Source organism: Suillus subaureus (genome assembly GCF_016647635.1).
Source record: "Suillus subaureus strain MN1 chromosome Unknown BJ212scaffold_16, whole genome shotgun sequence".
NCBI lineage: Eukaryota > Fungi > Basidiomycota > Agaricomycetes > Boletales > Suillaceae > Suillus > Suillus subaureus.
Genome location: NW_024538572.1, coordinates 638,491 through 655,831, shown reverse-complemented (window position 1 = coordinate 655,831; position 17,341 = coordinate 638,491). Strand labels below are relative to the sequence as shown.

Here is a 17,341-nt window from a genome sequence, read left to right as displayed (position 1 = left end):
GATGGAATTGATCTTGGGAAATTGGATGCCAAACCCTGCATGTCCACACTTTGGAGTTAAAGGGGGTGGAGATAGTGAGGATCAGATAAGGGAGCCTTGCATGATGTTATTTTCCAAAGATGTGTTATTGTCCATTGCTCAATGAAATACCAGATGATTGGAAGTGTGCTGGATATCAGATATTTGTTTGTCAAGACCTGGGCCTCAAATCTCAGTACCCTTCACTCAATGTTTGGTAGTCGGAACTTGGCTTCTTGTAGGGCAATGCATGCCATGTGTATTAGCTACTTGGTAGTTGGTGCTGCATGTTTGTGTCTATACTGGGTGCTCGATTTTCTGGCACTTGTGACCTTCATCATTAGATGACTTTGAATTATTACCTCCTTTGATTTGGATGATATACAACTACCTATGAAACTCATACATTTTTACAACTTTTGAGTTTTGGGTTTTGGGTTTCAATGTTCAGGGTTTGATGTTTGGGCTTCAGGACTCAGTACTCTGTGATTTGAGTTTTGAAATTTGTGTTGATGTTTGAGTTTTGAGTTTCGGGTGTCAGGTTTATGTTTATGTGTGATAACAACTACCTCACCCCACCTGTCAATATAATATATATCACTACCTCAGCCTATATGTCCATACGTCCATATAGTATACAAATACCTTGGCCCTTACATCTATGGACCATCTTCCAAGGTATCGCTGGATTCCAAGTCGACAGGGCACTTGGCTGTACACATACCTTGGCCCTTACATCTATGGACCGTCTTCTGAGGTATCGCTGGATTCCAAGTCAATGGGGCACTTGGCTGTGTTGACTTTGATCAACATTGACAGGATCTGAGTCTGAATGTCATTGATGACTCAGATCAAAGCTAGTGCAACAGCATTGCTCATATGTCCATATAGTATACTGATACCTCGGCCCATACATTTAAATGATATGTATCTGGGCCCACCTGTCTATATGACATCCCCCTATGTCAGCCCACCCATCTATGTCATATACCCTACATTGGCCCACCCATCTATGTAATATACCCTTACATTGGCCCACCCATCTATATAATACATATTTTACCGCCCCATTGGCCCACCCATCTATCTAATATACCCCCACCTCAGCCCACCCATATATATAATAAATATTTCACCGCCCCATCAGCCCACCCATCTATATAATAATATCTGCCATACATCTCTCTTCAGCCCAGCTGTCTATCATATATGTCTATCCTAGTCTACATATTGCCCAGATGGGCCCACCCATCTCCATTGGTAATAATATTTCTCCCGACCCATCCACCATTGTTGAGGATATTTATAACATCAGCATCAATGGGCCCACCCGTCCCCATCAGAAATAATATCCCTCCCGACCCATCCATCATAGTCAGGGATATTTTTTACCTTCAGCCCATGGTCTGCTGGCCCATATTATACAGGATATTATGCATGTCCATTCACTTGTATAATATGGAGATAGGTCACTGCAATATGTGGGCAAAGGTGAGGAGAAGGCTGCTGAAGTTACCAAGCCAGTTAGAGGGCACCTACTTGCAAAGGCCAATGCAGAGGCCAATGCAGTAAGTTCCTTCTCTTCTCTCACATGCTGACTGACTGACTGCTAGTTTCTCAATAGTATGACCCACTGTGCAAGAGATGTGTTGATGAGCCATGCCTTGTCATTGTTGGCAGGAAGGGGCTGCTGATCAAAGCCTGCTCCAAGTGCCACTGCATGAAGGTGCAGTGTGACCAACCAGTGTCAGTCAATGTCAATGTACCTGCAAAGGCTCAGCAGCCCCCCACAAAACATGCAAGGTCCAAGGCACCCTCAAGGAAAACCAGAGTGACTTCTTGTGCTTGTCCTGCAGCTCCAATCTTGGAGTCTGAAGAGGAAGCTCTCAGTAAGTGATTTTTTTTATCAGAACATCCTTTGACCTTGTTTCTAGATGTGTCTGTCACCAGCAATGAAGCCAGTGACATTAAGGCTGATGTTACCAGTGTTGAAGCCAGTGGTATTAAGGTCGATGTCACCAGTGACATTAAGGCTGATGTTGATGCCAAGTAGCACACTGACATTGACACCAAAGCCCCCAGTGGCTTCAGAAGATGACTTCCCTCCTGACCATTGGATAGAGCCTACCTCAGACAACATGCCCTTGTGCATTCCCTCCCCAACTCCTGTCACCAATCACATTTCCCTTCCTTCAGCATCTGTGCCCCAACCATCTTCACTGTGCATGAATGTGTAGTTACCCTTGCTGCTCAGGTCAATGCCATGGACCTGGGCAATGAGATTGTTCTTGCCAGGGTGGATGCAATGGAGAAGGACTTTGAGATGTACATTTCCTCAATGCATGTGGAGGTTTCTGGGGTGCAGCACCAGCTGGCTATCACTGTGTTATCCATTGATGGCCTTGTCAATATGGTCAAGAAGCTTCAGCAGGCACATGCTGCCACCAATCCATTGTTTCCTGCACCACTGATCAGTAACCTTGGTGCTACCATGGCCACCACACAGGTCCAAGCAATGGGCATGCAGTATCTCAATGGTATTTATGGTCCTTCAGTCAGTACCTCAGCATCTCACCCTTTTGGTTGTCCTGACATGCAGGGCAACACATTTACATCTGGCCAAGCTACCTCAATCTCAGCACTTGCTGGTCCTTCATCCACTCCTGCTGGAGTTGGACCCCATTTTGATATGTTGTCGCCCACTTCTGCTACATGCTCTGTCTGAATAGATTAGTTCTACATACATTTTAAATCACTCATTCAGTGGACTACATAGCTGTACTATAGATTGTGCTTTGATCAGCATATTACACCTGTATATCACTCTTAAATTGAATCAGTTTGGTTGAGATTTCTCATGTGATATAAGCACCAACAGTACCAACAGTCTGTCAGCACAATTATTCTTGGTCAGATTTTGCAGTTGGTGCAGTATAATATACTTCAATTCATCTCATCTTTCTGAATTGACCACTTTGTGACCTCTCCTACCAGTCAGCACAATTTATCAGTGTTCATATCTGACTAACTTTCTTTAGTTGGCAGAACTGATTTGTACTCCATGTGACCAGTTGGCTAGCATTCAATATATGACCTGCAGTATGAAGTCTGACACCCAACTTATCTTGGCAATCATTTGAAGTTGGTATGGCCAATTTCTCATTAGCCAGTGCTCCATGTATGACTGGCAACATACAGACTGATATTCCAGGACTCAGTCTGATGTTGTTTGACTGATGGTATTTAAACCATCCATCATATTTGGCCTGATGTTGTTTTACCAATCATCTTTTGACTGAGGTGATCCTGGAATGTATATTATGGAAGCAGTTGCATGACCACCAGCCCATTGACTGACCATCTCAGCCCATCTGTATATATCAGATCCACCAGCCACTTGGCCCACCTGTTTGTATCAGGTACATACATCATACACTACCTATTATCTACTACACTACTAGTATGGGCCCACTGTTAGTATCACAAACACACTTTGACCAGCCCACCTGTTGGTATCAGAGACACACTTGTGATAGGCCCATCTGTTCATATCAGGCACATATTTCATACACTACCTACCATACACTATCTACCAAAGTCAATAGAAATGTCTACACTTATCTACTACACCATATACCATGGGCCCACTGATTGTATCAGATAAACACTTTGCATCAGCCTACCTGTATTTAACAGAACAATACATTCATGGGCCCACATGCACTGGCCTGTGTGGAACAGGGATCTTTCAACCTTGGCTGTATGTATTAATCAAGGGTAAAGTAACTGCAGTATGTGATGGTGAGTCATGATGAGTCATAATACCATAGTAAGTAAAGGGTACTAGTTGGGCAGTAAGGGCATAGGGTCGGTGAGTCATTGGACGAACCAATAAAGTGGTACAACCAACAGGATGGTCAGTGGAATAATCAAAAGAAACATATGGAACAATCAAGAAAGAGAAAAGGGGGGATTGTCCAAAAAGAAAGGAGTCCAATGGGGATGTGAGGGAGGAAAATGAATAGGGGCTAACAAGCAGATGTTATCATAACACACAGAGGTGGGGAGTACTAGGATAAGGTACTCTAAAAAACTATAAGTTCCTTCTCTATATTGAGTGCTAGGCAATGCTTGTAGCGCAGAAGCAAAGCAAGTAGGTAGCAATATCTGTATGTAATGGTGCCTAAGCACACACATATGCACTTACAGTACCATAGTCAGCCTGGAAGATATGTCAGAGCAATAAGAACATAATAAAAAATGCACCAGTGAACTTTAGCAAGGACATGGATGGGTGGATGGACTATGGCAGAGGACCTGGAGTGGGCATGTGGGACATGCAAGTGCATTTGTGTGGATGCAACAATTGCACATTAGCACATGATAGCGTGAGTGACTTATCCTGAGGATCAGAGCTGGAGTATGAGTAGGAGGGGGTGGTGTATTGTCCTATAACAGCCATATAGAGGTGCAGGTCTCTACAGCGGTAAGGGCATAGGGTCAGTGAGTCATTGGACAAGCCAACAAGGTGGTACAACCAATAAGAGTGATTGGTGGAATCAAAGAGAAATGAAGGGAACAAGTCGGAAAAGGAAATAAGGGCAATTGCCTGAAGGTGGAAGGTCCAGTGAGGCACAAAAGGTAGGAAAAATGAATAGGGGCTAAACAAGTGGATGTTATCATAACACTCTGAATCAGTTCCTCCCCCCTTGAGCATGCTTCTTAACAAGCTCCAATGAGGTACTTGAGAGAGAAGTAGAAGATCACTAGTCTTCTTAAGAGGGATAGTTACAAGGCAACCAAGTAACCAGATAGAATTAAGTGGATTCAAGTTAGAGAGATACAAGTACTACCTGACAGGTATATATACTGTATGGAGGGGATAAGGGCAGGTCTGCCATATTAGTGGTAAGGGTAGAGGGGAAACAAGTCAGAGACAAGTCAAATTACCAAAGTAAGTAAAGATGAAAGATAACACCAGTTGGATGGTGAGGGCAAAAGGGAAGTGAGTCAGAGATAAGAAAGGTACTAGTCAGGCAGGGGTAGGTGAGTCATAGACAAACTGAAAGGTTAGTACAACTGTCATAGCAATTGATAAGGGCTATGCAACTTGGCAAGTAAAACAGATACAGAAAGAGGAGAACAAGCCAGAAAAGGTGATTGGCAATCACCCAAGAATAGAAGTCCCATTGGAGCACAAGAAGTAAGAGAAAAATGAATAGGGGCCATACAAGCAGATGTTCTTGTAACACTTTGCACACTTTGAGCACATTTTCCTATGCTTCACACACCCTCATAGAGGCTCATTAGTATGCCTTGGATCACCCTCCTGCCACCATTTATTTTTCCTTGGGTTGAATGATTTGCATCACACCTTGACAGACATTCTGAAGGTCTGCATCTATCTTTTTCAGAGAGTGTAGAGCTTTCTTTCTTTTTCTCTGCACCCCAGCAGAGAGTTGTTGTACCTTTACTGCAGAGAACCAGACCAAAAGTCCAGTTCAAAATGCAGTTCCAGACTGGACTGTACCAGCACTAAATGTTTGCATTGAGACACAGTGGCTGAACTTGCAGTCAACAATGAAGCAGGAAGAAGGAACTAAGAGGCTAACATCAGCTATAACAAGCCATACACTCCTCAGGAACTACATGCATGATAGTGGATTGAAGAACAAAAAAAATGTGAGAAATTGGGGCAAGAATGAAGGGAATAGCAAGCTCACTGTGAACAACAATAAGCACACCAAGTTAGGCAACTGTTACAATGGTTGACTCAGTGTTTGGCATTATGTGGTGAAGCATTGCCCCTGGGATCTAAGTTTACCCTGAGGAGGCTGGAAGCACATGCCTTTCACATTGCTTGTCATATCCCATATGCCAGACATAGATCCCATCATATTCCCACGCTTTCCGGACCTATTTCTGGATCCCATATCCAACTCCTTCCTGGATCCCCTATCCTGTCCACCCTATGCACATTCCGTCCAGCAAGACATCCAGACTTTACCTCCTCTCAGATTCCGGACTACATCCACCACCTCACATATCTCAGTCTTGTTTCCGCCCTGCCTTCCAGATCCCCAGATCTCCGGATATTAACTGTACTATCTCCAGACCTATTCCCACCCTCCGTCTGAGATCCTGCGCCTATCCCCATTTAGGCATCTCTGCCTTTCCAGTTCTCGGTTATCTCTGTTTCCATCTTGCTGATTGATCCTTGTACTAGTTTCATCTCCAAGTTCATTTACTTATGTTCTGTCTTACTTACCAATGTGTTTCTGCATGCTTGTACATAGCCTTACTCCTTTGCTTACTGATCCTCTCAGATAGCCTTTAGTATATAACCCCTGTACAACTGCAGTAGAGTCCTCAGTCTGAATATCACCTTAGACTTGCCCAATCTTCTTCTGGACTTCAGTCCATCTGAGTTTGTCCTTTTCCATAAGGCCTAGGGATGGATTCCCTAGGCCAGAATTCTGGACCTTCAGATTTGTCCCCTATGTCTCTGTCCCAAGTCTAGGGATTGCTTCCCTAGGCTGGAGTCTTGCCTTTCTAGCACTTACCCTCTTTCCAGACTTAGGTCCACTTCCTGTCCCTCCGACTCTACCTTAGGGTAGTCTACCTCTGTTTGCTTCTACATCGGACAAAGTCCGATGTAGCCCCTATTCCTTCCAGACCTCTGGACCTCCTGTCTTCTGTACCTCTGGGCATCCTGACCCTCATACCTCTGGGCATCCTGTCCTTTGGACGTTCCGTCCTCCATACCTCCATGTCCTGTCCCATGTACCTCCGGACCTCCTGTCCTCCTGTCCTCCTGTCCTCCATACTCCAGACCTCCAGATATCCTGTCCTCCTGTCCTCCAGACCTCCTATCCTTCCATCCTGTTTTCCTGTAGAAGTATTACCTTGCAGCAGGAACTCTCCTGAGCATTTCCTGCATTCCTCCAGAACTCTCCCACGCTCCTCCGGACGTTTCCCGCACTCCTCCGGAAGTCCTCCTGCACTCTCCACCAGAGTAGCCAGCCTCCAGAAGTCCTCTGGACTTTGTCAGACCATTATCAGACTTCCTCTGAAATGAAGGGCACATACTCAGGTAAGGGGCACAGCATACGAGCTGAGGCCAAGCCCCTCTGAGTCAGTCTCTCTCTCCTTTGAGCATGGTTCTTAACAGCTGCTATATTTGGTAGTGTCAATAAGAGTGTCCAAGGGACTGCTGAACTGCTGGTTTATTCAGTGGTGTAGTGGAATGTTACTAGGGCTTACTACTTAGTGATGAGGACAGGTACCTGACATAATTACTAATAATAGTGTTTGATGGTGCCACTTAGGTGCATTAAGTATTGCTCACATTGGTGAATTTTCAAAGTCATGCAAATTATACCATGGATAGTCAGTAGATATATTATGATGTATACAAGACTTGAAAATTTTCACTTTATTCAACTGTACTCAGTAGTGGTATTCAGTGATAGTACTTACCTAAAAGTCCAAGGCTATGTATGCATAACTTCTAACAATTCTTATCTAGTGAAAGGTAAGCTAATGTATATGAACTTCAAAGCTTCAAATATATAAATTTGTGTTGTTGGAAGCATATTTACAAGGCTATATTCAAATAACAAAAAAATGCGAACTGATTTATGTTTTTTTGTGCATGTAACTTATCTACTGCTGTAGAACACTTTTGAAGCTCAAGCAAGCCACAGAGATGACAAAAAGCTGTGAATTTACATTACAGTATACAAATTACCCTACTACTTACATGCAGGAGGATAGCAAAGGGAATGCTGTGGTGAAGCAGAAGGGGCAGAGAGGTATGAAATAGTGGGATACCCAATGTGGGTATGTTTGGGTTGAAGTAAGGAAGCAACGGGTTGCGGGAAAAACCAGAGAATTGTGATAGGACATCAAGAAGCAAGGCACAGGCCACAATGAATCTCGATGCCAGTGGATGTAGCCCAAAATGGTGACACAATGTAATGCATCAGAACGCATCACATTCCCTATTAGGATAGTAAGTAATGCATCAAGCCCTCTCTAGCAGCATTGTTGCATTAGAAATCTCTGCTACTTAGCCTGTTCTTGTGCATAAAAATGACGTTATAGGCTTATAGGCTGGTAATACATGGTTTAGCCTTTCTTTATTTGGTGCTGTATTTGATTGGCATAAAAGTAACTTTCATATGTCAATTTTCTCCCAGCATTATCCATGCCGTCGGACACAACGAAAGGCAAGTTGAAGCACAAGTCGAGCCGCAGAGAGGGAGAAGAGCTCCGTTTCGACGGCAGCCATGCCCGCGAAATCGAACAGAAAAGGAATAATGGGCAGATCTCATGCGCCGAGTGTAGGAGGTGTGACCTTCGCATCATTCTTATAGAAGATTTTTTGGACGATCTGACATGATGTGTCTAAAGGCTCAAGATAAAGTGTGACAAGCAGATTCCCTGCCAGTCATGTCAGGCAAGTACTCCACGTCACACAGCGTCAACGTTGAAACTAGACAGCTTTCATGCGCCTATTTAGAGACGAGGTTGTGCTGCATTGTGTCCTAATGGTAAGCTATTTTCTATGACATGCTATTTATATTGACCATTTGCTCATCTCATTTACAGGCAGCTTGGCTACTGGACAGGGGACTCGGTATGCACAGTGCAACTCTTGCTAGCTTTGATTGTCTTAATTCTCGCAACAAGGTTTGTTCTGGCTGCCACTGAGCATCTTCATCGTCAGATAGCCAATAGGAGTGGACGTATCCGCCAATTAGAAGACGCTCTTGGACTCCTCCAGTCACGACATTCGGCAGAACCCCATCCCCTCCTTCGCGATGACCTTTGTGGTGCGGATCAAAAAGACGAAATTAGCTCCATTGCCCAGCTTGGAGATAATGTTGCGGGGCCGTCGAATCCTCCAGAGATTCTAGATGCATTTGGAACACTTTCCATCAATGATCACGGCATATCACGCTTTTTCGGCCCCACGGGCGGGCATGAAGTGAGTGTTCTATCCTTCTCACTCAGTGAAATACATGTATTCATTCCACCTGATAGTGCTTGTTGACGGTGCGCATTTTACTTTTTGTATGGCTAGGGTTTATGCAACCGTCCCATTAGTCGGATAAAGCCGCCTCAGATGAATATGCAGATGCCTCTAGTCCTGAATCTGGAAGGGATTCAATGAGCCCTGGATTACCGCAAGAATTTAGGATGTTTTCGCAGGCCTTCCCTTTCACCCCCATGGGCCCAACAACAGCTACTCAGGATCTGATAGAAAGTCATCTACCACCCTTGGAACGGGCCAACTTCCTCACGCAGACTTATTTCGAGCAAGCTAGCTGGCTATTCCGCAGCGTGCCTCAAGAACAAGTGATGGAAGAGTTACTCCCAATATATTACTCAAATAGCACTGCGACGCCGCCGGATGAACCCAAAGGAGCTCATGAACTTGGTCTTCTTTTACTCATCTTTGCTATCGGAGCTCTCGTGGACCTTACGCAGGATGCCTCCAACCCTGAGGCTGAGCACTACCATCAACTTGCCTGCGCTAGCATCTGCTTGCAGCCGGTCATGGAGAAACCCACCTTGGTTACTGTTCAGGCACTTCATCTGTTGAGTGCTTACAACGCTATGAGCGGCAACGAACTTGCTGCCAAAGACACCAGCATGGAGACGACATGGTCGTTGAATATCCTTGCCGCGCATCTCTCCCAATCCGTGCGTAGTCTTTCCATTCGTGTGATTCTCACCTGATGAAAGGTCGCCTAGATCGGTCTTCGTATGTTTGTTCATGTCTATCAAGGAACAATTTAATCTTACTCGGGTTCCGCGCTGTAGATCGGGATAGTGCCAAGTGGGGTCTTCCTGCCAAAGTTGTGCACAGGCGGCGCCTTCTCTTTTGGGATCTCTTTGTTGCTGATGCCTGGAGTGTAAGCACAGCCTTCTCTTCCGTATGATTCCTTGTGATGGTTTTATCGACATTCTCAATGTAGAGCTTACACACTGGTCGCCCGCCGACTTTTTCCTTGGCTTACACGGATTGTCATTTCCCTGAGCCTCCAGCTTCCGCCGAAAACGACGGGGAATCTGGTCGTCACGCAGAATGTGAGTCTGCACATACGTTCTCATGTCTTTACCCACTAGATCTTTCCATATAGTCGCAGCATGGTATGTCAGGTATGCGGCCGACTGCGTCGCAGAAGTCGCCACGCGTACATTGATGGCTGAAGCGCCGACTTATGCTGTAATCATGGAAATCGATCGCAAAGTTCGCGAGTATCCGTTCCCAGATGTTGCCGCTTTGGCATCTGGTACCTCGCCGCCCCCAATTACTGAGGAACCACTGAGTCTTGCAAAATCAATGGGCCGTCTCGTAATATCTCACTCTAAGGAAACCTGCAAGTTTAAATTGCCTTCGTACCGTGTGGCCATCGTGGCTAATCTGTTGCTCAGTGCTACTCTACATTCATCGCAGTTTCTTCGCGCAGGCTATCATTGAGAACCCTGTGAATCCGTTAAAGAGTGCATATGCCCCATCATTCCTGGCTGCTTATCGGGCGTCTCAAACGATACTGCGAACCATCCAACAAGCATTCCAAGAATGTCCTAATCTCTGTGCTCGCTTTTGGACTGTCTGGACTTTCGCATTTTCTGCAGCCGTAAGCATCTTGGGTCTCGGCGTCGATTGCAGCTGATAGCCAGACAGATCGTCTTTGGGACAATTGTCACTCGAGGGCCACAATCTCCACTGGCGTCTAATGCTATGAAGGAACTGGACGATGCGTGCCTTCTTTTTTCAAGAGCAGCTACACATAGCAGACGCGCCGCTAAGGCTCTGGTCAGTATTCGTTCCTTCCACGCTTGGTACACTATGTAATGGAGTCAATACCGCAGCCGATCATCTCCAAACTGAGGGAGAAGGCGCATGTAGCCCTCGCTGCCGCTCAAAATGAACGGCCACCACAACAGCTCGGTCAGCAATGGAGCGTAAAGGTGGAGCAAGATGATGATGAACTCGATATTTTTGCTGGAAGAACTAGATTCCTTTCGGTGAAACGACCTACAGGTCTCCCTGCAGACTACCCGGAAGCCTCTTCAAACAGCAACACATATCCAGTGGCTGGTTCTACCGAGCAACCAACCGCGCAAATATATCGCCCGGAGCCTGCAGCTGAGTGGGTTCATTCGGCCTCGGACCGTGGTGGTCGTTTCGATATGCATCATTCAAGTTCCACCGCACCCAGTGCAAGCACTAACATTTCCAGCCAGTCATGGCGACAGCCCCAGAGTTCTGATTATCCATATACTCCCCTGCATCATGTATCTCATTCAACTGTGCAGCTTGCGCATCACGCTCCGCTGCCTGCTGTAGGCTCATCCACCTACTGGGCCCCAGCGAGCGAAACTTCGCAGCAATATAGTCAGCCTTTGCTCACAGCTCCTCACTTCCAGTCGCACGCTTATCAGTACAGCTCGCCCTCTGTGGCCCCATACCATGGCCATCAGAGCCAGCCGGTGCCTACAGAGATCGCCGGACTTGGCCTGGTATCACAGGATTCAAGGCTTGATGAACGTTGGACCTCCTTCATGCGGGATTCTGGTTATTTCGATGGTGTTGGGTACAGAACACAGTGAAGCATGTGCGTGGATGAATTCTTTTTCTATTCATTTATTGTTCCCCAGCCTCTGTATTGACTTCGTTGTTAATTTGAGTATCGTCGCTTTCCCATCTTTCTAGCCAAGCTCGGCCTGCTTGGCGACAACTATTTTTTAACACACAAAGCATCATCAGTATATAGCAGTAGCCTTCGAAACACTTACCTGTACCTATACGTCTCTCATTTTCCTACCTTAATGACTTAGGGTGTATTTATATGACATTTTACTATTTTGCAGTCCCGATTACTAGTATTCGAAATGAATGATAACTGCATACGAGTATTCACAATTGGTGTCAGCAGGTAAGTACTCAGTACATCGCATAAAATTCTGGAGGTTGTGCTGGAAGGTCGAAGCACTACGTAATACGTATACGTACTCGCCAATGACTCGACGATCACACGACCATGTATCAATGTTTCCCATCCATTTTCAATACGGCGCCGGATAACAGATTTACTTCAGGAATTAAGTTATGACAAGTACATATTGTCAGGACCATCGTTAACAATAGCACAATGCATTTCGTATCTGCCATCCGCTTAGGCTAAACCTTGTACGGTTTCAAGGTATCAATAGGGCCGTAATTCGATATCAAGGGCTTCTATTTTCTCAATCCTGTATCATACGGGTGGGTATGGGCCTACCTGACAAATATTGAGATCTGCCACGTCCAGAATTCCGATTTTTCTTCGTTAACAGTTCGCGCAGCAGAAGTTCCACCACATATAGCTCTTGGTCCTTGGAGCCATCCACGCATACCGAACTTTCATCCTTCCGAGTCGCTTGTGAATCCATATTATAGCCCTGTTGATACCCTGGCATGTAACACAGATGACGCGATGAGTAATCATATTATCTCCGGCAGCAATCACTCAGTCTGATGCCAGCCGGCGTACTGGACAAGCGAGAGCCAGCATTGGACACCCTTGCGCAGCACCTCCACTGCATGCGCATTTGGTACATACCTGGGCATCAACACATGAGTCAGCGTGTTGACAGAATTTTGAGCCTTTCAATCTCAGGCACGCAGTGTCGGGACTGGCAGACGGCAATGACGACAAAGCCCGAGCCCGCGATGATGCCGTCACCCCCTGTCGTCGAATACGAAGTATTCATGTTCACTTCCATCTTTTAGTGTTTAAGAAGTGAAAAAAGTCACTACAGTAATCAAGGACAATCGATCACGAGCGTTTGAAAGGACTCACAGTACACACTCTGGGCAACATCGAAGTGAGTAGCCTTGTTTTGTGGCAAAGCGGACATAGAGCCAGTAGGTCCCAGATCTCAAGCCGTCACCACCCAGTGATAACTTGTATGGAGTGTATACCCTGCATAGTTGTTGGCAAGCTGATTTGTCTCAGCGACTTGTGGAAGAGTGCTGCTATGGAGCGTAGAAGACAAGTACTACCAACGGCGAGGTTAGGAAATAGGCAAATAGCAACATCAAAACTTTGAAGGCGTACCAGAGGGCGCAGTGATCGTGTTCGACATAGCCCAACTATCAAGCTGATCAGGGGGAGATGATGAGCACGGCGCAATGCATCCCCTGATAGTGTTCTACGTACCTTAGATGTTTTTGTTGACTGACCGAAATGCCAGTCCGAAAGGGTCCAAGGAAGATATTGTAACCTTGCCATATAGTACGATCATGGACTCGATCAAGTTGGAAGACTTACCGTATGCCCATAGGTAGGAGGTAACTAGATCAATTGTCCTGATGTTCGGCGTACCATTTTTGCCTCGGGCAAAAGAACAGGAGGTAGAATAATAACCAGACGCGGTTGTGTAGAGACTGCGGCCGAGTGATGGACAGAAAGGTCCATGGAAATTTGGAGGTCCATGTGCTGAATGCAGGGCCTAGAGGTAATCGACACCCACCAGGAACTAGAAGAGTTTGGGAACGAAGCAGTGAAACATGTAAGCAGCCAATATCCTCGGACATATTCCACGGCAGGGACATTATCAATTTGAAGTGCTGCGGGTATCACAAATTATAAAAGACAAGCTAATTCACACCAGCGTAATTCTAATAAAGTATGGCATTCTAAGGCTGCACAGAAAATCAATGACCTATCTGATGCTTCTTATGATGTCGGCGATGCCGCTCCACGATTTGTTCCGTTGGAGACAAGGCGTCGTAGGTCGAGCATAACTGCTTCCATGTGCCTACAGAAGCCATAAATGAGGCAGGATACAAGATATCAGTTCTGAACCTTACTTGTTACGTTTACGTCTGATGCAATATCTTTGGTATCCTCTGCGAAGACCACAGCCATACCCCTAAAGAAGTTGAATCAGATGGGTCATCTAGTGGCAAGACAACACCTACTCTGCCAAGTGGAAGTCGATGTGACTAAAAGCGGTCATTTGAATTGACCAGGTACAACAGGATCGGGATCATACCAGTGAAAGAGCCATGGCCCTGGATTATCGGTTCTAAAGCGAATCGTCACATTGTCGCCTGATACACCATTGCTCGTCGTATCCCGTCGGACAGGATTATTATAGTTGTAGACGTCACTTCCAGCGCTTCTTACAACAGAGAAGGCGTGCTGTACGAAATATGAATCAGAGTGACAACAGGATATAACAAACGATACCCACTCCGTGTAAGTGGAAAGGATGCTAGGATGATGGTACATGAGAGACGTAATGTAAAGAGGTATCAGCATTGCTTACCGGTCCCTCAGGCTGTCCGCCGGGTATAGACAGTTCAATGGTTTTGTTGGCAGGCAAGGTGTAAACCGATCCATTGGGACTCAGCTCAGAGGCATTCAAATCGCCGTTTAAAATTTGCAGTAGGACCGGAGTGGAGGGCGGGGTATAGGTGTAGCCATTAATGAGAAATCTAAGGTTGTCATCCCATACGCTTTCTAGGTTTATTGTCACGTCCGCGGCACCAGTATCCGCGGCACCAGGGGCTGCTGGGTCCACCAGCGCGTGCAAGTTCTGTTCCAACAAAGGATTGGTCGTATTCCAATTTCTGTAGACGGGATCCAGTGTTGGAGCTCCAGCATATCTAAGTATCGCAGAGTTGAGACCTCCTGCAAAGGTCGTATCATAATTGGGCATCGCATGAATCCAGTAGTTGTCGATCGGCTGGTTTGCAACCAGGATGAAAGAGTATCGTTGCCCAGCCAAAATCTGGATTGAGTCAACTTCCAGAGGCGTTGTGTAGTCACTGTCCGCCTCAATGACTGTAAAAATGTGGTTGTCAATCGTAAACACGAAGTTTGATTTGCATGCCATATTCATTAACCGAATACGGTAGCGTCCTCCCGCCACGACAGTCACGACAGAAAGAGGTACCGGTGGTCCACCTTCATAACGGCCCGCGCCATTAATGAGAATTGAAGCGGGAGTATCGGTAAAGCCGACATCGTAATCGTTCACATGGTACCTTTCACCAAATGGTTCAGTCAACGTAGTAAAAGTGCTGATGATCCTACCAGTCCATGAGAGTAATGATGGTCGAGTCTATATTGTTATTAGCACATTCAACTACACACGTAATCAAGGTTTAGACCGACCGTTATCAACGTCATACAAGCTCCGATAGGGATCCAACGGGTCATAGATGACCAAGGCTCCTCTCAAACCTTCGCCTGCATCAACGGTGAGATCTTTTTGACTTCAGTGAAGAATAAAATTACCAACAGTACTGGAGCTGGAAATGTGAATGATACCTAATACACCAGTAAATAAATACATGCAAAGTAAAACGATATTTCTCACCAAAATGACCCGCTCTGATTTGCTGGCGTGAAGTCATACGTGAACGAATGCTCAGACGCGATGGGGCACTGAGTCACCATGGCTGTTCCATCCACGTCAGCCGATCCATGCTGCTTGATTCCATGCCAATGCTGGAGCTAAGTCAGCGCCGTCCCAGAATACAAGAAGATACTAACCACGCTCGTGCTCTTATTCATCGACTCGTCCACCAACAAATCCGTGACATTTATTTGAAACCGTTCGCCCTAAATGAAGTCAATCCTCCTGGTACGAACCACATGAATAGATCACTACCTTCTGTGCAGAGAGGACTGGTCCAGGGGTTTGACCATTGACTAGGATAGCGCTGGAAATGTTTGTTAAGTATATGAGATATCAACCAATCACATGTTAATAGCATACTTGATTAAATATCCGTCGGGGGCGATCTTGGCAGTTTGAGATGACAAGCTCAGTATTGAGTGCCGCACAAAACGACACTAAGGCCACCAGAAACCAGGTAGACACAGAACGAACCTTCGCCATCACCAGTGCCACTGAGAGTCCGTCGTGTGAGGTCGCGTAGGTTGACAAAATTATTTTATAATACCTTCTCTTACGTATCTTTCGATAAATCTGCTTTGGATAAAAGTTGCGGAGTTGAGGCGCCGGAGGCAATCGTTCAGCCTAGAAGAATGTTGTGACGTGTTGAACAACGAAGACCTAGGTTCAATGCTCTCCCAACGCAAGAACCGGCTGCATCATGATACTACCAAGCTGTGTATGATCCACATCTAATCAGAGACTCTTCCAGACTCAGCATAACCGTGACATGAAGGACTAGTCAAATTATCCCGAAAACAAGACGAACCTGAGCAGCGACCCGAGCAATGGCCGAGCAAAGGACCGAATTAGATGGACAAATGAAATGATCCAGCTGTGGTCGGGTCTCCAATTTGACTGGGAACCTGAGGCCTGAGGAGTGATGTTCATTACAGAGCTCGGCTCTATCTTTCAGAAACCATGTTACCATTCGGCTGATGTTATGTAGTAAAGGTTGGACCCCGTAAACAAGCTTGTTACAAGCTATAGCCATCTTGCCGAGCCAGCCGGTTCCCTCAACTACCCCCGCAAAAAGTTCGAACGCCCTTACGGCATTTACAGGAGGACACATTCGTTTCCAGGTATACTTGGTGGCATCGTCTGCTAGCATATACGATTACTATTTCTCTACCCCATGGTCAGCACTTTTTTATTTCGCCACCCATCCTCCGTCCGGTAGCAGCAACCTCCACCGACATCTATCATGCCATCATCTCAACGAAGCCCAACAGGCTCGCCTTTGCCGAATTCCTCTTGTGACATGCTTCGCCACCCGTAATATTCTCTCGCGCTCACGGTGCATCGTCCCTATTCCATATGCTTTTTCGTATCATCTATTAATGCATGTCGGTCTATTGCTTTATATAAATAGCTAATACACGAAATATATGTATCAGCGTGTCTGCCTAATTGTAAATTTTAATCTTGGTAAAGAACGCGCAAGTGTCATTGGCGTACTTGCGAGCTCAACACTCAATTCTACTCAAAGCTCGAGTCAACAAACATCATGCTTAAAAAGAATGGTCTAACCATATGATATGCAATGATCATATAGGTATGGGTAGCGTGAAGGGAACGAGGCGAAGAGCACAGAATCAGGGTGCCAACCAGGGAAAGAACAAGATATTGCAGGGCGGTCACGCGAGGCGCCGAGGAGGACAAGAAGGTGCAGGAGGTCGAAGTGAGCAGCAGGAGACTGCGGTAAGTCATGGCGGCAGTGCCAGGTTTATGGGCAATACCAGATTCATAAAAGGGCTTGCCAGGGTAGTGGCGTTGCCCTTGGAGCGTGGGCTGTGGACGTATGGGAGATTGACCTAGGGTAGGGGACAGCGGGAGGTTGTATTGATGGCAG

At 46.0% G+C, this 17,341-nt stretch overlaps 4 protein-coding genes across 4 annotated transcripts; 3 read left to right on the top strand and 1 right to left on the bottom strand.

Moving 5' to 3' along the window:
- Positions 1–1,738: 1,738 nt before the first annotated feature.
- BJ212DRAFT_1480941 (uncharacterized protein) lies at positions 1,739–2,743 on the top strand (the record flags this gene model as incomplete). The annotated part of the gene is made up of 5 exons (XM_041340180.1): positions 1,739–1,907; positions 1,953–2,056; positions 2,094–2,219; positions 2,273–2,572; positions 2,618–2,743. 5 exons carry the CDS (start codon positions 1,739–1,741, stop codon positions 2,741–2,743), a joined length of 825 nt encoding a protein of 274 aa, XP_041193172.1.
- A 913-nt stretch (positions 2,744–3,656) lies between these two features.
- On the top strand, positions 3,657–5,557 carry BJ212DRAFT_1503632 (uncharacterized protein; the record flags this gene model as incomplete). Its single annotated transcript, XM_041341598.1, has 8 exons — positions 3,657–3,819; positions 4,143–4,171; positions 4,236–4,406; positions 4,477–4,521; positions 4,879–4,972; positions 5,107–5,221; positions 5,401–5,411; positions 5,433–5,557. The coding sequence occupies 8 exons, from the start codon at positions 3,657–3,659 to the stop codon at positions 5,555–5,557; spliced, it is 753 nt and encodes a 250-aa protein (XP_041193171.1).
- A 2,625-nt stretch (positions 5,558–8,182) lies between these two features.
- Positions 8,183–11,956, top strand: BJ212DRAFT_1355123 (fungal-specific transcription factor domain-containing protein). The gene is made up of 14 exons (XM_041335653.1): positions 8,183–8,370; positions 8,434–8,479; positions 8,543–8,573; positions 8,632–8,659; positions 8,713–9,010; positions 9,067–9,078; positions 9,130–9,729; positions 9,781–9,790; positions 9,850–9,941; positions 10,005–10,116; positions 10,170–10,409; positions 10,465–10,670; positions 10,718–10,849; positions 10,906–11,956. Exons 1-14 carry the CDS (start codon positions 8,228–8,230, stop codon positions 11,644–11,646), a joined length of 2,691 nt encoding a protein of 896 aa, XP_041193170.1. The 5' UTR covers positions 8,183–8,227; the 3' UTR covers positions 11,647–11,956.
- Positions 11,957–13,735: 1,779 nt separating this feature from the next.
- On the bottom strand, positions 13,736–15,933 carry BJ212DRAFT_1480939 (laccase T2 copper depleted; the record flags this gene model as incomplete). Its single annotated transcript, XM_041340179.1, has 13 exons — positions 13,736–13,839; positions 13,892–13,953; positions 14,003–14,026; positions 14,077–14,225; positions 14,278–14,298; positions 14,353–15,150; positions 15,214–15,278; positions 15,331–15,359; positions 15,409–15,539; positions 15,585–15,653; positions 15,703–15,754; positions 15,811–15,836; positions 15,925–15,933. 13 exons carry the CDS (start codon positions 15,931–15,933, stop codon positions 13,736–13,738), a joined length of 1,539 nt encoding a protein of 512 aa, XP_041193169.1.
- Between the last annotated feature and the right edge of the window lie 1,408 nt (positions 15,934–17,341).